Source organism: Crinia signifera, chromosome 2 (genome assembly GCF_055691185.1).
Source record: "Crinia signifera chromosome 2, ASM5569118v1, whole genome shotgun sequence".
NCBI lineage: Eukaryota > Metazoa > Chordata > Amphibia > Anura > Myobatrachidae > Crinia > Crinia signifera.
In genome coordinates, this window is record NC_139218.1 from 135,878,697 (window position 1) to 135,906,445 (window position 27,749).

Below are 27,749 nucleotides of genomic sequence, written 5' to 3' on the forward strand. Positions count from 1 at the left end.
TCCGTCTCAACTCTATGGTCTGTTTTCGGCTCCTCGTGATGCTTCTAAAATGGACGCTACGGTGGAGTGGCGGAAACGGTGGACGACGCCATGTTACGGAAGCCGGACGTGGTAATCCCCTGGAAGATGGCGCCTCGGTAGCTAGTTGTGAACAGGTAGGCCATCAGGGCAGCATACTGTGGCGCTGCGCGGTGGCGTGGGGCGATGTTAGGGTGAGTCGGCCCCCTGGCCTGTGCTGCTCAGTCTCCTGCCCCCGTACCTGCAGTGTGACACCGACCCGCTGCCAGGTAGCAGGAGATTCCGCTCAGCAGGCTCATACTGGCGCTAGCTGCTGCAGCCCGCTCCTTGGCCGCTGTCACCACCTCTCATACAGCTGTGTACTGGCGGGACACCATGTTGCCGCACTCCCGCCTTCAGCCGTAATGCTGTTGTTATCAGGCCACCAGGGTGTGTTTTAAAATTAAACCATTTCTTTTTGTACTATAGTGTGTAATATATAAATGCACAGGTCCGTGATCAGACGCAATAGAGGTCAGGTGAGGTATGCTATGTGCATGGGATAGGGAATAGGCCGTACGCGCCTACTGACAGCGTCATCTTTTTGTCATTTTGTAGCCATTGTCTTTTTCATAGGTCACCAAACTTCCCTTCACACCAAGGGTACTGTGTTAAAGATGGAATGTAACGTTTTGTATTCCACCACCTCGTAACAATTAAACAATTGGGTACTTGTTTCCTAGCACGGCGCCAGTGATAAAAATTGTGTACATCGATAACCCCCGAAATCGCGTTGATCGAGTCGCATACAACCAAATCGCATACAATGCGATCAACGCAATTTTTACATTGGAATCAATGTAAAATGGTCCCTGAGACCCCATTTTACATTGGCCCCCAGACCCCAATTTTTATTGTTTCCTAACCCTGATGGGTCAAATGCCCCCCCCCATTGTTAACGTCAACCCGAAGCGTGGCGGTACGTGTCCTCCTACCTATTCATACCCCCACTATCCACGTCGGCATGGACTTGATTTTATATAGTGTGGCGAGCCACCAAGCCCGAAGCGTGGCGAGCGGACGCGGATTACTTCACAGGTATTACGCGTCTCCTTGCGGGGCTGGGTGGCTCGCTGCGCTAGCCACACAATATAAAATCAAATCCACGAATGGCGGCAGCAGTCCCCAGTAGTACAATAAAGTTTAAAAAATACTAGTGTTTATCTAGAGACTGTACAAATACCATTGAGTCCCGTGCTGCTGTTGATGATCTATAGTACTAGAGTGACCGCAGCAGTCCGTGGCAGCGGCCACTCCTCTCCTCTCCCTGCTTCGCCTTGCTTAGTTCCCTGGACATGGAGCTAGTGTGTAGGCCATTTTCGGAAGGCCATAATGCCTCGATCTGTTTTACTGTTCAGAATCTAAGCAATAAAAGATTATCTACAAATCCAATGGTGCTCCTCTTCCTTCTCTGGCTGGCCGTGTAAAGAGACTGACCATTTAACCTACATATGTAATGTATATTAAATGTTCCCTGTCCCAGACCACAAGGCAATCGCTAAGTAGGTAGGAGTATGTGACGCTCACAGATCACCCATACTCAGAAACGGTGGGAGAAGCCCAGAAGGTTCAGAGACGCCATCCTGTCACTTTCTGTCTTCCCTCCCCATTTGCACCGATCCTCTGACAGGGTCCCGTACAGAAGATAAAGCCATAGATCATCTGGCAACATTAGTGCACAAAAATACCCCTGTGGATCCCAGACTAGTAGGACGCCACTTTCACTTTATCACTTTACAATTTATTAATACACTGTTGCCCTCCAAGCTGATAGACTATGATTGTACCCTGCACTTTTGAACCTTGAGTATAATATTAACATTTTAATCTGCATTTTTAACATATCCTATCTTTAGACATTTGTCTTCAGTACATCCTGTCGTAACCACTCTTATATACTCACTTTTCATAGGGAAGAGGGGATATGGTTGGTTGGTTGACCTACTGCAAGGTCGACGGGTCTAGGGCGACATGGTCTAGGTCGACAGTCAAAAGGTCCACATGGGCTTTTTTAATTTTTTATGAGCCGACATGTACCGACAGGCGGCATTTTATGCCCTACCATCCACTAGGGCGTGGTGGGAGAATAAAAATGTGCTGAGCGCAGCGTGGCACAATGCCCAAAGCATGGCGAGCCATGCAAGGGGACGCAGTGCACTTAAAACTGTGTCCATGTAGACATTCGGGTAAAAAAAAACATGTCGACCTTTTGACTGTCGACCTAGACTGTCGACCAAATGCGTATGCCGACCTTGTGCCATGTCGACCTAGACCCATGTCGACCTTGCAGTATGTCGACCTAGTGGTGTCAACCTAATGATGGTCGACCATACAATCCATACCCGGACGGAGTGCAGCACTGGACCCTTTTTGTCTCATTTAATCTTATACAGAGTGGTCACTGTGTGGCAGCTGTTCAACTCCAATACGTCTCAGTGCGCAGATAACATCCTCATATTTGTATATTAAAGGGTACTTGTGGAGTATCACGGCTCCCACGACCTTCATCGTATGCTGATTGTATGCTAAAAATCCCATCGCATGCGATGCGATCACACCCGATTTTGCACTGAAATGCATCAGAATGCATTGAAATGTGTATTAAACTTGTGAAATGCCCCCAAATGCCATTTTTCATAGTGCACCACCCCCACTATCAACGTCAACCCGAAGCGTGGCGAGCGGCGGCGGTACGCGTCCTACGACCTTTTCATACCCCCACTATCCACGTCGGCGTGGAGTTGAGAATAGAATAGTGTGGCGAGCGCAGCGAGCCACCGAGCCCGAAGCGTGGCGAGCGGACGCGGATACCTTCACAGCTATACGCGTCCCCTCGCGGGCTTCACAGGTATCCGCGTCCCCTCGCTGTGCTCGCCACACTATTCTATTCTCAACTCCACGCCGACGTGGATAGTAGGGGTATGAAAAGGTCGTAGGACGCGTACCGCCGCCCCTCGCGGGCTCGCTGCGCTCGCCACGCTTCGGGTTGACGTTGATAGTGGGGGTGGTGCACTATGAAAAATGGCATTTGGGGGCATTTCATCAGTTTAATACACATTTCAATGCATTCTGATGCATTTCAGTGCAAAATCGGGTGCCATCGCATCGTATGCCACTACATATGGCATACGATGCCCTACGATGGGGATGCGATCGCATACGATTTTTGAGCAAAAATGCAAAAAAATCGGTAAAAATCGTATCGCATCGTATGCCACTACATATGGCATACGATGCCATACGATGGGAGCCGTGATACTCCACAAGTACTATTAAAGTTTCACTTTTATTTTAGTAGACTGGTTTGTATCGCAATCTCATTTTTTATTTTATTTAGTTCTATTTTGTGTCTTGTTTCTAGTTGTAATTCTGAATGGACTCTTCTTTACATTACAGGCTCCACTTCAGACAGCTTAGTCACTGCCAAAATGTCAGCTTCTACCTCCTCCCCACAGCTTCTTGGATTTAATCCTTCTCATTGTAGTCTACAGGATACAGAGGGGAATGCGGTATGTAAAATAATCCTCCAGATTTTTGATAGTTCTTTCCCTAGTATAAGAAATCCCTATTAAAATTCCTAATAGCGCAGATAAAGCGGTGCTACCACTGCATTGGAAGTTCATGAACCCACCTTCCAGTAAGGAATGGTTTGCCTATAGTTGATTTTTTTTTCTATAGGGTCATTCCATATCAAATCAACTCAAAAAATATAAATATGAAGTTCTGTGTACCAGTAGGATGGGGAAAAAAAACTAATCTAAACCAAATTTCGACATCATAGGTTGGATATTTTTGGAGGTAGAGCCATTTAAAAAAAGAACAAAATAAGTAAATTTACTAGCGCGGAGGTCTTTTCCTGTAACTTGAGTTCTAATTAAAGCCCCATCCACACTGGGCGACTGACTTTGATCTGAAAGTTGCTCAAAGCATGTTTGAACGGCTTTCAGCTCAAAGCCGCCCAGTTTGTATGCCCCGACGATGAGCGCTGCTACACGTTCCCGCAACATCGCCGGGAAAGAATGCCAGCAGATGAGCGGCTTTGCATAGTGCGCTATGCAAAGCCGTTCTCCCCCCTCCATCGGTGCCAGGCAGGAAGAAAGCCACTCAGGGAAATCTTAAGATCACTGCTCTTTCTAGTGTGTAGGCACCTTAATCCTCAACACTTTTCCTGTGCAGCTCTAGGTGGTGTAAATACAAACAAAAGAAAAGTGATTACAATGTACAGTTTCAGCCTCCAGGTGAAATTGAATCCCTGAATTAAATGGCAAGCTCATTTCTGATGTACAATATTTAACCCCTTCCCGACATATTACGTACATGTACGTCATATGTCGGTTGCGGGGGAATCAAGCCAGCTCACGGAGTGAGCTGGCTTGAAAGAGAGCAGGTAATGGCTGTATATTACAGCCAGGTACCTGCTCTCACGGCCACGAGCGGCGAGTTCGCCGATCGTGGCCGTTGAACCCTTTAAGCACCGCGGGCAAAGCGCCCGCAGTGCTTAAATAGCTGATCGGAGGGGGGGCACCCCCCTCCGGCGCCGATCGGGGCCCCCCGCGGCGAGATCGGAGGGTGCCGATCGGTTGCCATGGCAGCCAGGGGTCTAATGTAGACCCCTGTGCTGGCCATGTCAGCATTCCTATTACATCCTGCCTGAGGCAGGATGTAATAGGAAGTGCTGAAAATAACTATGTTCAGCCATAGAGCTCTATGGCTGAACCTAGTACAGGCGATCGCGCCCCCTAGTGGTCAAGTACACTAGGGGGCCTTGTAGTAAAAGTAAAAAAAAAAAATAATAATAATTTTTAAAAATATAAAAAAAAAAAAAAATATTAAAAGTTCAAATCGCCCCCCTTTCCCCATTTCACAAATAAAAATAAATAAAAAATAAACATATTTGGTATCGCCGCGTTCCTAAAAGTCCGATCTATTAAAATATAACATTAGTTATCCCGCACGGTTAAAGGCGTAAACGGAAAAAAATTCCCAACGCCAAAACTACGTTTTTTGGTCGCATCGCCTACCCAAAAAAATGTAACTAAAAGAGATCAGAAAGTCGCACATATCCCATAATGGTATTAATTAAAAAGTACACTTTAGCCCGCAAAAAATGAGCCCTCACCCAGGTCCGTAGGTGGAAAAATAAAAAAAGTTATAAGCCGCAGAACATGGCGACGTGACGCAAATTAGAAAAACCGTAAAATTTTCTATTTTTTTTTTTAGTGGTAAAACGTAACGAAAACTATATGTTTGGTATCACCTGAATCGTAACGACCCATAGAATAAAGATAACCCATCATTTTAAACGAACTATGAACTCCAAAAAAAACGTAACCACGCAAAATTGTGGAATTGCATTTTTATTCCTTTTTACCCCACATTGAATTATTTCCTGATTCCCCAGAATATTATACGGTATAGTAAATGGTACCATTAAAAAGTACAACTTGTCCCGCAAAAAAAAGCCCTCATGTGTCTATATAGCCGGAAAATTAAAAAAGTTACGCTTATTTGAACGCAAGGAGGAAAAAAAAAAAAAAAGTTAACAAAAAACGCCCCGTCGGGAAAGGGTTAAATTCTGTTTCATGTCATTGTAGATGATTTGTTTGTATGATCATCCCCTCAATGTACAGCACTGCTTACTATTTGGGGGCTTTATAAGTAAAAGAACTGGTCACCACTTACTATTTTGATACACAAACAAGGTTCTGCCTATGGTTAAATTACAAAGTTGAAATATATAACACAGTATTTGTTTTATCCTAATGTATTATTTTTAACTTGAGTATTTTTTCTCCATCTCATCCAGGTACGGGCACAGCCAGCTCTCCTTAAGATTCTGCGCATGGCAGGGGCAAAGGACGACACATTTACCATAAAGCAGGCAAGTTTCTAAAGGAGGCTGGTAGTGTTTTATTTATTTTTTTAGTCGTAAATTTTATTGAATAAATGTAGTTACAAAGCATATTCAGCAAAATAAACATACGGTTGTGGTAACCTGCTTTCATTACAGAGTAATATTTTTCTAGGCCTGACATTCAGCACCAGCACAGGGTTGCATTAACATAACCTCACAAGAGATCTCCATTATTCTGTTATATGTATTTAATAGTTCAGTATGCCCCTTTCAAAACCTATTGTTTATTGACCATAAGCTCATGAGGCCTAATTTCATTGCTCTACAGCCTACTAGTCTCCACTTTTGAAAGATACTCATGAGCTGTCTTGGGATGGGCCTTGGATCCAGACCTGGTATAAAAAAAAAACAATAATTTAGTGAACTAAATTGATGCGCTATGCTGTCTATAGATCTATCAGCACTTTAATAGATGTCACCACATCTAAACAATACACAGAAAAAATATATTGAATCCAGATGTATGGGCCCAAGTCTAAAAACTCTTACTGATCTACTTGAGGTCAAAATAACAAAAGGATCTGCAAAAGGCTATCTAGATGGTACCTTGTTCCTACGCTCTCTTCTGAATGTTTTCTGAATGATTGCAGAGCTGAAGGCACTGTGGAATACAAACAGTGGCCTTTCCCCAAAAATACATTTTGGTAGACGGCTTAATTTGATTATTTGTATTCACTTCTAGTCTTTTCATATTTTTCTTTTCTGAACATGGTGAAAAGAATTGGGGGGGAAAGACTTTATATTTGGGGCATTAGCTGAAGGTGGTTGTGGTATTGGTCTATTAAGCTGTATGAGTTATGTTTCGAACAGATGTAACTGTGAGCATGGGGCTGTTAATCTGGGTAAATGCATGTACGGCAGGGATGGGGAACCTTCCCAGCATGCCCTGCTACAGTTTTGCTATTTGGCCATGCTAAAACTGTTGCAAAGCATGCTGGGATGTGTAGTTCAACAGCTGGAGGTTCCCCATCCCTGATGTAGGGGATTGAGTCCTTAACTCATACAGTGGGTATGGGTTTGGAGTTGGACAGGAAATTGATGTGTAAAAGCCCCTACACATATAACAATTTTTGCCTAATTTTGTAAGCAATCTGGTTAGCTTAAAAATAAAGCACAGATCGCACCGTGTGTACACCCTATGGCGATGCGCTGACCGACGCGTGTCCATTGCCTGCTCAGATACAGTGCATGCACTTTCTAACCTAGGTAGATTGCCTAGCAAGCATAGGAAAAAGAGTCACCTCATGTGTAGGTCCCTATGATGGCTACATGGTTGTAATAGAGTGCTTGAGGCTGGTAATTTGGGCATAAGGCTTTATTTGGCATTATGTTGGGCTCTTGGTTTATGTGTGTTGGTCATACAGATGTAATTGGTAGACCATAGAACAGAACATGGTAGGCTGTTTTTGGGAAAATGGCTTTTGTTATGCCAAATACAAACCGTAAAGGTGCATGCACATTAGAGATTTCAAACAATATCACTCATTTTAGCCCTTCTGAGCTATATCTGTTAAAATTTCACCCAGTGGGGCAGATGTATTAAGCCTTAATAATAGATAAATGCAAGGGTGATAAGGAGAGATAAACATCACGCCAATCACCTCCTGACTTTTTTCAAACAGTCTGTAACATGGCAGTTAGGATGTGATTGGCTGGACGTTTATCTCTCTTTATCACCCTGGCATTTATCTCTTGTTAGGCTTAATACAACTGCCGCACTGTGTGTTACGAATGATGATGATCATTAATCCCTTCCCATCGTCTGGACATGCAGCTCAGTTTGACATATTGGTAGTGACTTCATGTATGAAATGGTGATCTGAAGACAACACTGACATTTTGTTTGGGGGTGGTGGATGAAGGCCCAACAGTCAAATCTCGACTGTTCAAATGCCCGACAGTTGGGATCGCTACTGACGGGCTGACATTGCTTTTGCTTAATACTGCTAGAATAAAAATATTGCAACTAAATAAATTAAAATATAAATATCACTAATGGAGCATACAAACAGGGCAATTGAAGTCCCATTTCTAAGCCATCTGACTAGATCACTTATAAATGAAGCACAGATCGTTCTGTTTGTACACCCGATGGCGATGTGTGGTCCGCGCGTCGCCCTAGTCTGTAGAGATAGACAATGCATGCACGTTCTGTCCTGCTTAGATTGCAAGGTTTTGCCTATAACCATAATATGGACAAGGTCAGAAAAGAACAGTTCATGGAACTACTTGTACCAATATCAGTATTGTTTGATGTACTAAATACATTGTAGCAGTGAACTGGCCAACACTTCTTCCAATGAAAACTTGAAAAGTGGTGATGGACTTCTGTTCCGGAATTTAGCACTACTATGTAATAAATCAATCACCCACACTATATATATATATATATATATATATATATATATATATATATATATATATATATATATATATATATATATATATATATATATATATATATATATATATATATATATATATATATATATATATATATATTTTCCCCTAGCTATGATGGTGGTATAATCCTGTGTACATGTAGAGAACAAACCTTTTGTATAACTAACCCCCCCCCCCCCATTATCGGTCAGTATACACGGTGAGCAAAATCGCCCAGTGTTTATGGACCTTAAATATGGTTGAAAGATAACCATAGCATGTGTGTGGTCAACCACTGTCGTCACTAATTAACTGTAGTGGTGTTAGAAAAAATCCACATAGCTTTTGGGCCTAATTCAGACCTGATCACAAAGCACATTTTTTTTTTTTTTTTTCTCAAATTAACAAATCCATGCTGCACTGAAGGTGGGGCAAATGTAACGTGTGCAGAGAGTTAGATTTTCGTGGGGTGTGTTTAAACTCAAATTTAAATTGAAGTGTAAAAATAAAAGCAGCCAGTATTTACCCTGCACAGAAACAAAATAACTTCCCCCAAATCTAACTTACATTTGCCCCACCTGCAGTGCAAATGGTCTTAAAGTCCATTTTAAGAAAAAATGGGGCAGATTTATTAAGCTTGTAGAAGACATAAACTGGAGATAAAGCGGAGAAAAGGTAAAAGGAGATAAAGCACCAGCCAATCAGCTGTGTTTGAAAAAGACAGCTGGGAGTTGATTGGCTGGTGCTTTATCTCCTTTTACCTTTTCTCCACTTTATCTCCAGTTTATCTCTTCTCCAAGCTTAATAAATCTGCCCCAATGTGCTTTGTGATTAAGCCCCTTGTCCCCTATGTGAAGCCTGATACTGATCTCTATGGCAGGTATTCAATGCAGCCGCAAAGGGGGTTAAACAGCGAGGATTGCAGAAAACCAGCGATCCTCGCTGTTTAACCCCCTCACCAGCCGCTCGCCCTATTCAACGTTCTGGGGAAATCTTCGCCATCACAGGACAATGAGGATTCCCCCAAACAGCAAGACCCGCGGCTGATGCAGCGAACCCGCTGTATTTAGCCGCGAGTCTCGCTGCTTCTGGAGCCGCATATGCCAATTCTCCCTCGCTCAAAAAACGGATACTGACTGGGTGAGTGGTGACAGCGAGCAGGAACCCTGCTCGTTGTCGCCGCTCGCCCACGGCATTGAATACCTGCCTTTGTGTAGGTGAGCAGCAGACTTGGCCCATGTGTTTTTCATTCAAAACTGTTTACTTTTGTGTAATTCCTTCATTTCACCATACTACAGCAGCAGTTCCATGAAAAATGTGTGAATTTCATTAGCAATAATTTCATTTTTTATTTTGTTATCTTTTCCTGGGATTGTTTACATGCAGCTGCAAAACACACCCAGTTCTGCTATCGTAGGTGCCCCTCTGCATACAATTTTGCCTGGAGTATTGCTTTTTAACCTCCAGAAGTAATAAAAAAAACAACAAAAAAAACCCTTTATGTTCATCAATTCTAACGAAAAAATGAAACCATGGCAGATTTATCATTTTTTTTTGTGTGTGTGTTGGGGTGACTGACCCGGATGATGTTACAAAGTTTCTTAAAGATTAAAATAGAATTAAAAAAGATAAATAAGGAATGAATAGGCAAGTGAAGGGTACGCTCAGCATCTCTGTAAACGGTATTAAATGTAGTGCAATTTCATGACTAATACGTTGGTTCAGTCTGCTGGTCTGTGAATTATTTCAAACACTTACGCATTTAAATAACTTATTTAGCTGCAATTGGTGCGGGGAGCAATAACACAGGGCGTAAAACATGTAGAGAAGTCGCACTTCAAGCTGAACTTCATTTGCTTCTTGTTCATCTCTAGGTGTCTTTGTTTTAGACCAGGCATGTCCAACCTGCGGCCCTCCAGATGTGCTAAAACTACACATCCCAGCATGCATTGCCATCATTCTAGCATTCCCTAATAGCCAAATTGTGGCAAGGCATGCTGGGGTGTGTAGTTTTAGCACATCTGGAGGGCCGCAGGTTGGACATGCCTGTTTTAGACACTACCTAAAAATCATCTTGCGCATTTTTAAACACTGCAATAAAAATCGCACATATTTGCATGGAATATATATTTTAGGAATACATTGACAGCAATTGACAAATGTGAAATCCGGCTACAAGACTCGCAACTACCCAATGTATTATTGGTTTCAGCGTACTTCCCACTTTTTTTGCTCTGTAAATTCACTTTGGGCTATCCAACTAGCCCTGATCGCCAGCAATTATCGGGATTATGCTTTATATCGCACACTATAAACGGGCTATAATTGGAAAGTCCATACCAGTGGTTCTCAACCTCGGTCCTCAAGTGCCCCCAACAGTTCACGTTTTTCAAGTCTCCACACACAATCACAGGTGAATTAATTAGCTCTACCTCCGATCTTTTAAAATGTCAGTGAATGAGTGCACCTGCCTGGTGACCTCGAAAACATGCAGTGTTTGGGGGTACTTGAGGACCAAAGTAAAGAACCACTGGTCTATACCATCTGGCTAAAATCTTGATACCAGCTAGTTTTTGCTGTGCAGCAAATTACCGCTGGAGTAGTATACTGTCCATAATGTGAATTATCAAGTAACTAGTTAAAAGCCTGTCAAAATTACTGTTTAGTCCCCATCTGCTCCTACCTCCAATAAATATTGTCACAGCTCCCTCTGTCCATATGCAGGAAGTTTGAAACACCATTTTGTTTTCACTTTCTCTTAAGGCAGTGGTTCTTAAACTGTGCGCCGCGGCTCCCTGTTACATTTTTTTTTTTATATATTTTTTTCTTATATTACCGTATTTATCGGCGTATAACACGCACCGGCGTATAACACGCACCTTCATTTTAAGAGGGGATTTCTAAATAAAAACTTTATTACAGTGTTTATTAACATAATTGATTATCTGTAAAAGAAAAAAAAAAATCCACCTTGAATAACAGAAGCAGGGCAGCACAGTTAGCACAGAAATCCTTCTCCTCCTCCAGGCTACAGCCAGCGCTTGGGAAGGCTGATGACGCTGCTGTAGCCAGGGAGGAAGGAGTCACTGTGCAGGGAGGAGTTTTAAGTGTGCTGCTGCTGCGAGGACCCGACGGTGAGCAGCAGCAGCAGAGAACACGCGATTAGTAGGCGCCCCGTGGATGACAGGGAGGAGTTTTAAGCGTGCTGCGAGGACCCGACGCTGAGCAGCAGCAGCAGAGAACGCGCGATTAGTAGGCGTCCCGTGGATGACAGCAACGCGCATAACAGCAACACCAGGCATTACAGGTACCCGCCGGGTGAAATTACCGCCGTATAGCACGCATATCGGCGTATAACACGCACCCATCTTTTCCCTCTATTTTCAGGGGGAAAAAAGTGCGTGTTATACGCCGATAAATACGGTAAGTACACATTACAGCTTTATGATTAATAAAAATGTTTGCTTGCCAATTTTCACACCTATTTTTGACAAATTTACTTGGCGCTCAAAGGGTAAAGGATGCCACTAAGTAAGTGATCATTGTCATTAATGTTAATGGGCTCTCAAGCAGGTTATTAAAACTATTGATTCAGTACTTTTATCTAGATACTGGAAATAGCGTTTGGTTACTTCTGTTGTTCAGGTGTCTTCTAACCCTTCTTTCGGCATTGCATTTTTTGCTCACCCGAGAGCATTTGTATTCTATCTGTGAATATGGCAGCAGTTCTGTTGGTAAAAAGTGCCCATATCTTGTAGGGAACCTTTCCATTGTAACTAGGGCCTGAATTAGAAGAGAATGGGACGATGCAGCGGTCAGTCATTAAAGCCTTCATTAGTTAGCATGTTTGTCTGTATTATATGTATGAGAAGCTTTCGTAGATGTGTTTATAGGATGATTTATGACTTTATTGTAATATCTTCTATTCAGCGTCCTAATTTTGCCATTTATTCATCCTTGACGAGACGATGCATCATAGACGTTAGTGCTTGATATGATTAAGTTGGCATGCCATGTAATACACATGTTTTATGTCTCCACTCAGGTTATGCATTATTTGGGCCAGTACATCATGGTGAAACAGCTGTACGACAAGCAGCAGCAACACATTGTTCACTGTGGCACTGATGAACTCGGGCAGTTATTGGGCATCACAACATTTTCTGTCAAGGACCCCAGGTGAGGAGTCATAGATTTTTGTTGTTGAAAGCTTTTAAATGCCTTTTATGTTAATCTGAAAATAAAGTCCACTGTTCCATGTGTGCCTCTGGTTTCATAAAGAGCTTGCTGGAATATAACTTGACAGTGTATAGTTGATGTCTGATTACAAACTAAATGGGTTGCTACATATAGTAAATAAGATACCGTCATAAGCCTAAATGTGCGCAGCAGATTGTTGGAGGTTTTTTTTCTCTCCCTTAAGCTGCTATAAATGTATAGTTTGCTAAAGTTCCTCTCCTGCAATATGTACTTGGCTTGCTCTTGAAGTGTTCTCTGATTAGTGTATATGCTGCCTATGCACCATTTTAGTGTCTCCAGGGTTGTGCTCTGTACTTCAGGAGAGGTGTTATAAGTGACTGCTAAAGCAGCAGAAGGAAGTCTCTTCCTGCTATCAGTACCCTTTTCCTATATAACCAGTGTTGTATGGGCTTATATCCATGCTGGACTACAATGCTTGCTGACCTTCATGCCATATGGAACTCCAATGTTCCTTTCCTCTGCTGTTGAAATTACCACTCATTGGGTGTCGACTTCAAATTTTAATGTACATTATGTTACATTTTCATGTTTGCTCATGTTTCATATATTTTACACTGATGGTTGTCAGTCTGGGCATTAAGTGGATTAATATTTAGATGTAGAATTTTGTATAATCTGTCTACTGTGAACTTGCTGGAGGTTGAGAACTTTCTGTCTGTAGAGAATGTGATGGCTTAAATAAGGCTATTTATAGTGCTCTAACCCTTCCAAATGTTCTTGTAATCTCCCCACAGTCCCTTGTACGAGATGTTGAAGAAGAACCTGTATAGGGTTTCTTGCACAGGTAAATATTCACATTGGATTTTCTGACTATCTTACTCTTTGACTGGCAACGGCTGAAGCTTAATGTGAAGTTAAAATCACAGCAGGTTTTTTCTTCCTTCTTCCTGTTCCCGCCCAATCACTGTAATGCAGGATTTTATCTGTACTCTGGTGCCAGGCAACTGCATTTAGCTAAGTGAATAGCCAATTACTCAGTACAATGTGATGCTTGAAGTGAATGTGTGGGAGTTCGGGCATGGTTACCGGATGTGTGTCTGAGAAGGCTGCGGGTGGTGGGGGTCGTGGTGCTGTTGTGTAGAGACTTTGTGTGAATCTTTCTTTGCCAACGTAACCCTTTCTGTATTTAAACATAGGTGAGTTGAGTTGACCTTACACTTTAGGCCAGGCATGGCCAAACTATGGCCCTACAGCTGTTGTGAAAGTCCAAGTCCCATCATGCCTTGCCACAGTTTTGCTGTTAAGGATTGCTAAAACTATTACAAGGCATGCTGGGATGTGTTGTCTCACAACAGCTGGAGGGCCACAGCTAACCCTTTGCACACATCACATGATTTCTAGTAGTCTCTGCAGATCTTAGTTTCCCAACCCCTAGAAATGATGTCGGGTCAGTAGTACATGATGAGTGTAACACATTTCTCTTGCCAGTAGTGGGGAGCACTGTGACGTGAGAACAATTGAAAGATGAAAAAAGTAGAGTTTTTAAAACCCATTCATTTTTTTTTTTTTTTTTTTTATCAAGACGTGCTTGCTGTAATTTAAGATACTTGTATACAATATATCACCTGGACCACTGAAAAAAAGCTTTACTTTTTTTTTTCTTCTTTTACGGTATCTCCACTACAAGTACACAGTAAGGGTGTGCATAGGCAAAGTACACAAGGGGCCAGATTCTCTAAGCTTAAAAAGTGATAAAAAGGAGAGTAATAAACAGACAGCCAATCAGCTCCTGTCTGACATTTTTCAAACACAGTCTTTGACATGGCAGGTAGGAGCTGATTGGCTGGCGGTTTATCACTCTCCATTTGATCACTTTTGAAGCTTAGAGAATCTGGCCCCAAGTCCTCTTATAGCCATTATGTGTGGGGTTTTTTGAGTGCCTTTCTTGCGGTCCAATCGTCACCACATGGATTGAATAGTAGTTATTACTGGGGAAGGGATTTTTTTTTCATCCGCTTCACAGATGCTGCTCAGAGTCCCTCAAGAGACCAAACGCTGGACACAGGCGGTTTGGAGCGGCAGAAGGTAAAATCTGGTATTTGTTGACCTTGTACAGAGCCTCCCCTTCTCTGTACCTGCCAGCGTTGGATCTCCAGACCGCATTTTCAAACCGCTCAGGTTCCGCTGGAGTCCACTGAGCAGGGACAGAGTCACCCTTCTCTGTTCCCTTAATGCTTGCACAGCTTCTCTCTCCAAGCCGTGCTAGTGATGCAGCAGTTCTGATACCGGCCACCACACAACACTGCATAGTACAGAATACGTATTGTTTACGTAGCTAGTTGCTCAGTTTCACAGAAGCATTTCAAAGTGTGCCAGAAAGACCATATACAATGCACATATATATGGGCTGTCCTATAGTTTGTAAATATGACCTTATGGATTGTGCAACCTCTGTGTTCACTTATCCTTACAAATAATGGCAGTATTAAGCATTTAATATTTCTAATTTTTAGTTGTTGATCATATCAATAACACACAGTATCAATACAAAGCAGAACCCATTTGAACTGTAGCCATATTGGTGGTGGCTTCAACATTGAAATTAGAATTAACAAAAGATCTTTTATCGTGCAAAAAGTCTCTTCAGCTGACCTGGTATGAGATCTAGATGGTTTTTGTTCCTCTCTTGTATCCTTACTGTGCAGTTTAGTATCACTATTAGTAGGTGGCCAGTACATTATTGCTGCATCTTTCTTTATATATCCACATAATGTTGTTAATCTGTTTTTCTTCCGCAATTTTCCTTCATTCTCAGGGTCTTGCAGAAAGTATTATTGGAGCGGTCGGTGATGACACAGTTACATCTTCTAATCCCAACAAGCGCATTGCCGAAGGTAGGTTACTTTACTCTTTCTGGATTACTCCTCTATACCTTTTGGCAACTTATAAAAAGTCCTTGTTAACTCTTTAAATGCCAACATTGCTGTTAGAGACCCTTAAAATATCGGTACTTGTTTCCTAGAAGGGCGCCCACGATTTTGAACTTAGGCATCGCAAGGAAAAAAATCGCGTCGGTCGCATCCCATGAGCCCAAAAATTTGCATGCGATTTCACATACTGAACAATGTTAAATGGCCCACAGACCCCAAATAGCCACCCTGAAGTGTGAAATGGCCCCCCCAATTGTTAACGCCACCCCACGATCAATGTGAACCCGAAGCCTGGCGAGTGCAGCGGTACGCGTCCTCCGACCTTTTCATACCCCCACTATCCACGTCGGCGTGGAGTTGAGAATAGAAAGTGTGGTGAGCGGACGCAGAACACGCTCCCGAAGCGTGGCGAGCGGACACGGATTACTTAACATGTATTCCGCGGGGCTCGCTGTGCTCACCACACTTCGGGCTCGTATTCCGCGACCCCTCGCCACGCTTCGGGCTCGGTGGCTCGCTGTGCTCGCCACACTTTCTATTCTCAACTCCACGCCGACGTGGATAGTGGGGGAATGAAAAGGTCGGAGGACGCGTACCGCCGCCCCTCGCGGGCTCGCTGCGCTCGCCACGCTTCGGGTTGACGTTGATCGTGGGGTGGCGTTAACAATTGGGGGGACCATTTCACACTTCAGGGTGACCATATGGGGTCTGTGGGCCATTTAACATTGTTCCCTATGTAAAATCGGTAATCGCGTCGGTCGCATCGCATGCGATTTTTTTTTTTTTTTGGCCGCATGCGATGCGACCGACGCGATTTACATTTGACCATGCATTTCTTTGTAAAATCGCTGCCATCCGTCGCATCGCATGCCATTATAATGGCATGCGATGTACATGCAATGCCCGCGATGGGCGCCCTTCTAGGAAACAAGTACCAAAATATCTGCTAAAAATGCCAACGCCGCTCACAGCGAAGTAGTTAAATATTGCTCCAAAAATAATGCTGGCATTTTTAGTGGATATTTTGAGGATCTCGCACAGCAACGTTGGCACTGGTTTCAAATTTAATAGAACAACAAATGCCATGATCCCAGACACTTGTGATTGGCTTCTCTTCCGACACTTAGGGAATGGTTCAGCAGAATAGACTTTTATACATCTACGGAGAAACTCCATCTTTGTATAAAGAGGTATTGTGAGTTCTCCACCTCTTACCATGTTTGGACTTCAAGTTCTCGAGACCTATTTCATGAGTGTTCATTGTTTCTGCCATTGAAGCTTTTTTTGTTGCCTTTATTGTTGCCCACCTACCTTCCCTATTTTGTACATGCTAGCACTGATGGTTGCACAACTCCCTCCTTCCTTTCCTCTGCCCATTTTGCTATTTGTTTATTTTAACAAAAATACTCCAATTGCATACAAATATTGCAAAAAAAACCAAATAGGTTTGGCACTAGTGAAAATTATTGACATAATTTTAATAAATTGGTAATTACAGCTGCAGTTGACTAACGTGTCTGTACATGTTCAAGACTTAATCACAATGTCTCGTCACCGGCGGTGGCATAGTTGGGTAGGCCTATCTGAAAGAACGTAATGAAGACACTGCATTAAAAAATAGAGGGTGAATTATGGCTTATTATATCTGAGTCATACACCAGTTATCCAACTTGCAACAATACAGCTTTGTGTTGCCAAATAGAAATGTTAATTATCAAACATGTAACCCGTACAATGAAATATAACAGTAAGAAAAACACAAGTGGCCACCTGTAATTGTTATATTTCATTGTACGTGTTACATGTTTGATAATAAATAAACATTTCTATTTAGTAACAATAAATTTGTGTATGACTCGGATATATTCAGCCATAATTAATCCTTCATCTTTTAGTTCAGAAGCACAGTGTCTTCATTTCGTTGCTTCAACCATCAACCTTAAAGTATACACGTTGTTTCTGATGTAATTTATTTGTTGTGACAGATGATGCAGGCCCTGCCATTTGCAAGCAGGCACGGTTGGACCTTTCATTTGAAGAATGGGATTTAACTGGTTTACCCTGGTGGTTTTTGGGAAATTTAAGGACAAATTACAACCCCTTAAGTAATGGATCCACAGACATACCTTCTAACCAGGTAATGATTGCTTATGTGACCTCAGCAGTACAAAAAATGAACTTTCTTCTTTTTTTTTTTTTTTTTTTAACACACACTCCAGCTATAATTCTGACTTTTCAAAGACTGTTGTTGTGTCCTCATACAGTTATAATTTCTGCACTTTATAGCATGACTTCAAGGCTCTGCAACGGGTAGCAATTCTGAGATTTTTTTACTTTTTCCTGAATTTCATAGCTGCATTTAATATGTCTTAGTGGTCATTATCGGCTATCCATTTCTAGGTAGTTTTTTTTATTTTTTTATTTTTTTTTGTAGTGTGAGAAATGACAGTTTTTTTTAAAATGACAACACCTAGGTCTGTAGCTTTTTGTACATCCTGTGTGGTTTTACTTCATTTGGGGAAAAATAATGCATACTAATCAGGGTTTGGTTTCAACTGCCTGAGGCAGACAAAACAAAATCCCTGATAAGTGCTGGCATCGGGGCTAGGTCAATTAACTGTGGTAAATTGCAGCTAATTGGATACCTGACTTTCTTTCAACAGATTGGTCAAGATGCCTTAAATTGCACTTAAGGCCCACCTAACATTATGCGATTTGGGCCCGATTTCACCCGATTTGGATGAATTGGGCTGTGAAATCGGGCTAGATCGCATGTTGACACCCCTTCCGACCTGATGCGCGGTCCTGCGTGCATCGGATCAGAGTCAGGCAGTCGCTCCGGCTGCACATAAGATTTCCTAAATCTTATGTGCAGTCAGCGGGCGGGGAACTGCAGGGAAGAGCCAGGTAGGGTGAGCTGACAAATAGTCAGCAGGAGGGGGATGCTGGAGAGGCAGGGATGGGGAGAGGCTGGCAGGGGCCGCGGACACATAGGCAGCGGGTTGGGGGGACCCCGTTGAACCGGCGAGGGGAACGGGTCACAAGCTGGGCAGGAAGGATCAGACAGCTGCAAGGAAGAAAAATCCCAATACAAACGAATGGCCAGCCAGTGGTTAGCTGAGAGCTCTCTCAGCCAATCAGCAATTGGCTGAGAGCTCTCAGCCAACCACTGGCTGGCCATTCTTTTGTATTGGGGTTTTTCTTCCTTGCGGCTGCCTGATCCTCCTGCCCAGCTCGTGACCCGTTCCCCTCACTGGTTCACCGGCGTTGCGCTGCCCCTGCCAGCCTCTCCCCATGCCCGGCTCCCCAGGAGTTGCATCTGATAAATCGCATGGGATTTATCATATGCAAAGCTTGGCACATCAAGTGCCTAATCGCGTGTCCCCCTCCTGGGGAGCTGCAGGGGGAAATCGGGTCCGACTTGTCCCTAGGACAATTTGGACTAATGTATGGGGGCCTTCAGAAGGTTTTTTGGTTATCTGACTCTGGAGATCTTTAAAGTTTGCCTTTTTTAAAATGGCTGGATGTTGTGGTAATAAGTTGGATGACTGATCAAAAGCCCCAGTCTCTGATTACAGCTTTTGATTGGTCTATCTGCTCATAACCATTTTTTGTAGCATCACCCAGCACAGATTTTATACTGATCCTCTGAAACGTACAATGGATTTGACCACAAGGGTCTGGAACAAAGAAGGATTATTTTGCTACCTAATGGAAGACAAAATTGCAGATCTACTTCATATTTAGCAAGGTTGGCGAACTTCACCATAATAGTATGTTTACAGAATGCAAACGCGGCTAAGAGGGATCTCCAGTTACCCAGAATCCCCCCCATGTCTTCTCTGAACTGGCCATACGCTTGAATAGTCACAATAGCAGTTATTTATAGTACAATTGGTCTAAAACCAAGCATTTGGAGACCCAACCCCCTTCTAAAAATCCTGCGATTGCCCCAGAAACATGTTTGTCAGCATCTTATGATTTGGCTGTAATTTTTAGAGATTTTTTTTATATTAAAACCTGAGATGGATGTGTGTTTATAGTATTTTACCATGTTCTTGATTTTGCAGGATATAGATACAGCCCTTGTTTCAGACACAACTGATGACTTGTGGTTTCTAAATGACAACCGGTCAGATCAAATCAATGTAGAGGTGAAAGTGGAGGCTTCAGAATCCAAAGATGGTGAGGATGAGGAAGGAAGAGAAGATGAAGCCAAAAAGGTTAGTACAGTAACCTGCTTTTTTATCCTTGTCACTCACTGTAGCAGTGATCATGCATTACACTCACAGCCTCATTGTTGCTTTGCACTCTTATTAGCCGAGATGTGGGATCTATTGCGCTCTACCTGGTATGTATACGTGGTGCTGCTAATCCCGGAGTTTGTCCAAAAGAAACCCCTTGGTAGTATTTGTACAAGGATATGGATAGCGCACTCTTTGTTTGTGCAGTGTCTGGTGGGATGTGGGTGGGGGAAGGAAGGCGGGGTTGACAGGAGAGAAATACGGTATTTATGTAATTATGTTTGTGATTTTAACACTTTATTTGAAGAAATAGGTTGGGGGGGTGGAGTGGGTGGAAACGTTCTGGAGTGGGTGGAAACGTTCTGGAGTGGGACCCCAATCCTGGGTGGGTGGGGTGGGGATACGCCAAGTCTATGATGAGGAAACCATCCACCTTTCATTTGGGAGAACTTTGTGAGAGGGGAGGTTCCGATCAGCAGTGTAAATGTCAAGGGTTGATGCCTGGAAGTCTGTTCCAGGTGATCCCTAGCTGTAACTGTCGGGAGTCCTCACGGGAATTGGGGTACCAACGGGTTCCCTTTTACCATAAGTCCTGTGTCGGACTTATGTGTCCTAATAGGTGTGCAGCTGGGTGTATGGGCTATCCGCGCACTAGTGTGGATGTGCAGTTTGTGTCCTGGGAGGGGAAAAGGTGAGCAAGAAGCGGCGTCCCGCACCTTGCTTCTTACCCCGTTCCTAAGTAGATGTTACCGTCCAGTGCAGGGGTCGGTGGTCTTGTTCTGATGTTGTTGTGAGGTGCCGTTTCCCCGGTGACTGCACTAGCTTCGCCGGTCTGCTGGACCCAGTGTTGCCTGGTGCGTCACTGCTGACGTCAGCGCGCTCAACTCACTAGGAGGAGACTTGAGGTGCCTTGTGGGTGCTGTAGTTTTAGTGGTCCCACTAGTGCGGTCACCCAGTCAGCGGGGAAACGGCACATCGCAACAACATCAGAATGAGACCACCGACCCCCGCACTGGACGGTAACATGGTAACAAAGGTGGATGGTTTCCTCTTCATAGACTTGGAGTATCCCCACCCCTCCCACCCAGGATTGGGGTCCCACTCCAGGACATTTCCACCCACTCCACCCCCCCAACCTATTTCTTCAAATAAAGTGTTTAAAATCACAAACATAATTACGTCAGACTATTATTTCCTCACTAGATACCGTATTTCTCTACTGTCAACTCCCCATTCCCCCCCCCCCCCCCCCCAAATCACACCAGACACTGCACAAACAGAGTACTCTTATTAGCCGGCCAAATATCCTAATCTCTTAACAAGTACTAATAATCATTAACAAATCTGTGCAAAATTGAAAAAAAATATTTAAATGGTCTAACATTAATATAACATAATATAATCTACATATAGTAACATAATTGCATCCTACTGTGTTTATATTATTAAATATTTATGTATGTGTGTTGGAATATTATACAGTACTAGTGTTACAATATGTCTGAAATTTTTATTTTAAAGGGTATTTTTCTGTGGTTCAGATTTGTTCCTATTTAGTTTGTATGCAGCATTGTCCTAAAACGAAACACTTTAAGACCAATCAGAATCTACGACTTATAAGCTCTTTTTAGAAGATAATGGAATCTTTTTGGTTGCCCATAGCAACATCCCATTTTAGCGAATATACCCCTTGTTAAACTACACTTCGTAACATAGAGGCAGTTCAGCACTTTCTTACTACTTCGAAATAATACGTTTTTTGCATATGGCGTCACTAAAACACTTAAACTGATCAAATTGCATCAAAAACTCTACAAAAGCAAGAACAATGAAGTAGAGAATTTGCCATTTTGTTTAGCCTTCAAAAAACATTTCCATAACTTAAAATGGAGGACCATACATGAAAAACCTAGTTTCATTTTATAGCATACATTTGTTGGCAGTCTTAAAAAAAAAAAAAAACCATGAAACTGTAAAAAAAAATGAAGCTTTTGTACATGCATGTACCGTATTTGCCGGCGTATAAGACGACCCCCCAACATTTCCACTCAAAATGTAGAGTTTGTTATATACTCGCTATATAAGACTCCCCCCTCTTCCGCACACCTCCCTGTCACTAGCAGCTGTCTGGTCCCTTGAGTGGTGGGTTTTGCTGGGGCAGGACAAACCTATCAGGGCAGGTTTGTCCTGCCCCAGCAAAACCCACCACATAAAGTTTTAATACCCCCTCATCTGCAGCTTCTCTGCAGTGATGCCGCTGTCCTCCCCCCAGGCATAAATACCAGCATATACCGGTATTCATTAAAGGGTACCTCTCCTCGCCCCCCCCCCCCCCCTTCTTATGCATATGGTACCGTACCTTAATAATAAAAGATAGCAGTACGGTATTTGTCTGCAGCGTTTTCTTCAGCCTAACGGCCTGTCAGATTGCGCATTTGATGTCGGCGGCAGGCTCGGGTGTTTTCGGCGGGGCTCGGGGGGACTCGTGTGCCTGAGCGCTCCCGAGTCCCCCCGAGCCCCGCCGAAAATACCCGAGCCCCGCCGACGTCACTGCAGTGACATCGGCGGCAGGCTCGGGTATTTTCGGCGGGGCTCGGGGGGACTCGGGAGAGCTCAGGCACACGAGTCCCCCCGAGCCCTGCCAAACACCCGAGCCTGCCGCCGACATCAAATGCGCAATCTGACAGGCCGTTAGGCTGAAGAAAACGCTGCAGACAAATACCGTACTGCTATCTTTTATTATTAAGGTACGGTACCGTATGCATAAGAAGGGGGGGGGGGCGAGGAGAGGTACCCTTTAATGAATATATGCCGCACCCGGCATATAAGGCGACATCACGCCGTGCACCCGGCGTATAAGACGACCCCCCACTAGAAGGCACGTTTTTATGGGCTAAAAAGTCGTCTTATACGCCGAAAAATATGGTATGTTTCCTGACTCTATTCCGGTTTGCAGAAAAGGCTTGTCAGGAATTTGTTCTTTATGCTCCTCAGGTGATTGAGCTGACTATTTATGAGGATGATTTAGAGGACACACAAAGTCTGAGCGACGATACTGACACGGATCTCTCTTCTGAGGTTTGTCATTGTTAAACGAGATTGCAGCATTTTATTTGCTAACATGTTACTCAATTATCCTGAAATTATAAAGTTAACACTGCTATTATCTAACAGAACAATTACAAGTGTAAGCCAGGCACTAGTATTGTGTCTGTATTGAATACGTGCTTGTGCAGCTCCTCAAAAGAGAGGCAAAGTTGCCTGTATCTGGGTGATAGGATGACATGCGAAAAGGTTGTCATGAGTTTTTCATATTATTATTATTATTTTTGCTTTTAACAATCCATGTGGCCTACAATCGTGGAAGTGTGCTTATTGCAGCGAAGCAACATGCTCAAAGCATGGCGCTGTGTAACCAAGCTATGTGAGGGTACATTCTACACTAATTGAGTGTCCATGTCAACACTGATGCCAAAAAAGTGCCAACTCCTGTCAGCCTTTTCGAGTGCCTACCTTTTTTTCTGTTGACCTTTTATTCTGTCTTGACCTATTGACTGTTGACCTAGACACGGCTGACCCTTTGATCCATACCCAAAGTTGCAGTATGGCTGGGGAATAAAAGAAGTTTGGGGAGCGTTGTCAGATGGGAATAGGCCTTACTAATTAAATGTGAAGCTAAATATTACAAAAAAGTTACATTTGTTTAAGAATTAACTTCTTTTCTTAAAACATGCATATATGTGTATTAACTCCTCTAAAAATAGATAGTCATGGACGGGCAGATCCAGGAGAAAATGACAGGGGGCGGGCCACCATGATAGGAGAGGGTTTGGGAGGGGGTGTTAGTGGTGCCAGTGTACATGCTAAGAGAAAGATGAGAGGAGAAGAGCAGAGAGAGTGTGGGAATGGGATTAAAAATAGGCCCTGGTGTTTAAAGTACGCAGGACCACCTTGGTGACAAAAGTGAAGGATGTAGTTGTGCGGGCGCCGAAGACGTGCTCAGGAAAAGGGGTGTGGCCACTTAAAATGAGGTGTGTCCTTGAGTGTAGTGTACCACACCATATACAACTTCTATATATTATGCAACAAAATACTAGACCCCATTATACTTGCCCCTTACACGCGGATTGAAATTCACATCATGCCACATGGATTGAGCCAAAATTCACATAATGCCACACGGATTGTGCTAAAATTAAGCTATAGGTGTATTAATAAGAAAGAAGCAGAAGCTAGAGGTTAAAAAGTGTAGTGCTAGAAAGTATAATATTAGTTGAAAATAAATAGTGCTAAATAAATGTTAGTATGTGCCACCCCGAAAGCAACTCGGCCACACCAACCCAAGGGGAGCCGCACCCCAAATCCATCCCCAAGACTAGCAATCGGTGTCAATTTTTAGGTCTTGCCTTCATTGTGCCTTCAGTTTGCAGTCTGTGGCTACCAAGCTGGTAAAATAGTATTCAAATCAGGTGGGCAGGGTTCTTCTTTAAGTTGAAGGAGTCCCAACCTTCAGTGGGGAGGGGGAATCTTAGAATGCACACCCTATATACATGACGTGCTTTCATGCTGGGACTTGTAGTTCTGCAAAGAAAACCACATGGGCCTTTATTTAGATCTAATCGCAGTACAAATTGGTTTTGCAAATGGGCAAAACCATGTGCACTGCAGGTGGGGCAGATGTAACATGTGCAGCGAGAGTTAGATTTGTGAGTTATTTTATTTCTGTACTGGCTGCATTATTTTTACACTGCACTTCAGATTTCAGATTCAACACTCCCCACCCAAATGTAACTCTCTGCACATGTTACATCTGCCCCACCTGCAGTGCACATGGTTTTGCCCATTTTCCGAACAAATTTGTACTGCAATCAGATCTGAATAAGGGCCTCGGTGCAGATGCACAATCCATATTATTAATCAATATTAGAGGTTCTTGGTATATTAATTGGCCAAGAAATATTTGCCCACCAACCAGCTTTGTGGTAACCTTGTTTCTGGTGGGTCCCTAATACGACGTTTGAATCTGGGGCGGTGAATCCCAAAATGGCCTGCATACGCCAGTCACTTCAGGGCAGCACACAAGTGAAAAAATAAGCTAGCAGTGCATTAATAAGAAGCAGAAGCTAGAGGTGAAAAAGTGTAGTGCTAGAAAGTATAATATTAGTGGAAAATAAATCGTGCTAAATAAATATAAAGAGCATGTCTGCTGTTACTTGATAATCGATTGGAACTGTTCCTAAATGGTCATATGGTGAATGGTTATATTCGCCATAATCCTCTACACGTACACGAAATTCTATGCTTGTTTTAAAGCAAATTATTGGGTCTTGATGGTGGCTTTTCTTTGAAAGGTTGCTCTGATATTCTCAATCTGCTCACTTGTGCTTTGGGTCCATGATGAACTAGTTTTTTAGATGATTTTTATTACCTTGTTTTAAATTATTCATTATCGCTATTTTATACTCTCTTCCTGTAGCCCTATTGCACAAAGTTCCTTGAATTATAGTATTTATAAAGTTATATTTAATTAGTGTAAATTATTTCTATATCAACCATAGCTCTTCAAATTGGTTTGATACTTGTTACCTAGTGGTACAGTAGAGGACTTGTCTCTACTAACACTGTTGTTCACTAGATATACTGTACTGTATGTATATATAATTTTTTTTTTTTTTTTTTTTTTTTATAGTTGTGTTTATTGTTTATTTTTTTGTACTCTATCTTTAGGACTGCTGGCAGTGCACAAGTTGCCATAAATTTAACTCGCCAGGGAAACGTTACTGCTTCCGCTGTTGGGCATTACGCAAAGACTGGTATGCAGACTGCCCACCTCTCACCCATACCCTTTCAACGCCAACATTCCCTGCGATTGTCACTTCCCAAGAAATCAGCGGTGGCATTGATGTTCCTGACTGCCGCAGGACAGTGTCTGCTCCCATGGTGCGAGCCCAGGCCACTGGCCGCAAATCGCAAGCACCTTTCTTAGAGCCGCTAGACTTGGCATCAAACATCAGAACATTGTCAGAAAGTACAGACACCCTTCTAAGCTACCAGTCCGATGAAGCATCACTGGACTCTATTCGCCCTGTATTGGAGCCATGCAAGCTTTGCCAGCGACGCCCCCGTAATGGAAATGTGATACATGGCCGTACTGGCCACATGGTGACATGCTTTTTATGTGCACGTAGTCTGCAGAAGACACGCAAGGGATGTCCGGTGTGCCAGAAACCTATACAGATGGTGGTGAAGACCTATGTGGCATAGATAAGTGAGGAGGTGTCACCTGACCTACACGGAGCATGTGTGAAGGCATGCACAATTGTTTGCAATTTCAAATGTTTGTACTTTGTTTCTTAAGCACCTTTTTGTATGTGAAGGAGACCAGGCTTGCAACAATTTGAGAGACTTCATATTGTCTACCTGGACTGGTGGAATGCTTGTCGTTCCAATCTCTGACTATGATCGTGCGTTATCACTGCCATGTGTATACGAAGTGTTTACAGTTGCTTTACACTGCATAGTTCTTCTCAGACATAGGGAACTAAAACTTGGAGAAAATATTTATAAAGACACAAGAATATATGAATGAGAAATCTGCATATCTATTTATATCTGGACTATTCTCTTGCATTTGGATGTTTCTGAAAAACATTTCTGTATGTCTTTGTTGCATGTAGCTAGAGTATACTTACTGTCCTCAACAAGACTCGAGGTGACTCCTGTAGGGAGTGACCAGGGGGAAACGCGCGCACACACCCCTGCCCAGCAATGCTGCAATTTGCTGCAGGGGACAGTCACAATTCAATGCAATTGAGCTTAAGCTCCCATGATGCTCACTTTCCCAGTGAAGTCTGTAGTTTTCCCACAGCCGCTTGAATCGCATCCTGGATCCATGCCTACACTCTTCCTAGAGTCAAGGTGAGCCTGCTTGATATTCAGTCCTCACCTGATTTTGCAATAGTAGGTATGTATGAGTCATGGCGTATCCATGCTTGGTTTGGCATTAAAGTGTTAAGGCCCATAAACACTGGGCGACTTTGTGCTGTAAGCAGATCAGTTTACTCGTTTGAGCTGCTTTCAGCTCAAAAGCTGCCTAGTATGTCCGGGGCAGTGATGAGCGCTGATGCATGTTCCCACATCATCGCTGGCCTGGCCGCTCATCTGCCGCGGAGTGGACGGCTTTCCATAGGGTCCTACTATGGAAAGTTGTCCGCCCTAGGAAAAATCTCTAAAATGGTGTATGCACTGAGCATTCTGCCCTATTCCTAACACCGCCCCCCCCCCCCCCCCCCCCCCTTCCTCCCCTTCATTGGTTGGCATACACGCTGGGCAAAAAATGCCTAGTGTGTATGGACCTTTAAGTAAAATTGAGACTTCTTAACAAAGGTACATCCTATATCTGTTCCCCCTATATCTACATCCACAAAGTTGTTAATGCAGTATTGCCTGGATATACTTGTTATATCTATGATCTGGTGACCTGTTCCTCTTTGAGCATCAAAACATAGAATAGGTCATTTGGTATTACAAACTGAAATTGCACACTTACAGCTTTTCCTGATATCTAATGTGGTAAAAAAAAAAGCCACAAGTGTTTTATTTTATATTCTAGCACTTAAACTTTTCAATGATTTATAGTTGGGAAATTTCAAGATCGTTTCTTTAGATAAGGATATTAACCACTACACTCTATGTGCAATTCTGTAGTAAAAAGTTCCAAGTGTAGGGCATTTGGCCATGCTCACATGTGAACCTATGAGGTGGTTGAACAGTAGATATGTATTTGCTTGTTTGTGTTTAAACTTGCTAAGTTATTAAACTAACGTGTTGGTCAAGAGGAGCTTTGGGACCATCCTGTTCACAATTACAATTTGCATTTCTGGGGGGAAGTGCATACTCTTAATTTTGTTTCGGTCATTAGATATGGTTAACAGTTTGGTTTAAATGCATAATACAAAAATAAAATGGCATACTGATCAGAGCGCTTCGTGATCAGGGCACCGCCATGAGATTTGCAACATA

At 43.0% G+C, this 27,749-nt stretch overlaps 1 protein-coding gene across 3 annotated transcripts; it reads left to right on the forward strand.

Annotated features, from left to right (window-relative positions):
• Positions 1-27,749, forward strand: MDM4 (MDM4 regulator of p53). Of its 3 annotated transcripts, none has more exons than XM_083172902.1 (11): positions 1-155; positions 3,454-3,566; positions 5,864-5,938; positions 12,399-12,532; positions 13,348-13,397; positions 14,577-14,638; positions 15,369-15,447; positions 17,469-17,620; positions 19,554-19,706; positions 22,722-22,805; positions 25,455-27,749. In XM_083172902.1, the coding sequence occupies exons 2-11, from the start codon at positions 3,486-3,488 to the stop codon at positions 25,989-25,991; spliced, it is 1,407 nt and encodes a 468-aa protein (XP_083029028.1). In that variant the 5' UTR covers positions 1-155; positions 3,454-3,485; the 3' UTR covers positions 25,992-27,749. The 3 variants fall into 3 exon arrangements, with proteins under 3 accessions (XP_083029028.1, XP_083029029.1, XP_083029027.1); XM_083172903.1 differs by lacking the exon at positions 1-155 and adding an exon at positions 174-212; XM_083172901.1 differs by lacking the exon at positions 1-155 and adding an exon at positions 244-447.

Bases quoted from the DNA above. Each gene is read 5' to 3' on its own strand.
- MDM4 (XM_083172901.1), top strand. From the start codon at position 423: ATGCTGTTGTTATCAGGCCACCAGG. The intron at 13,398-14,576 runs GTAAATATTCAC...TCCGCTTCACAG, and splicing joins GTATAGGGTTTCTTGCACAG to ATGCTGCTCAGAGTCCCTCA. The intron at 17,621-19,553 runs GTAATGATTGCT...TTGATTTTGCAG, and splicing joins CAGACATACCTTCTAACCAG to GATATAGATACAGCCCTTGT.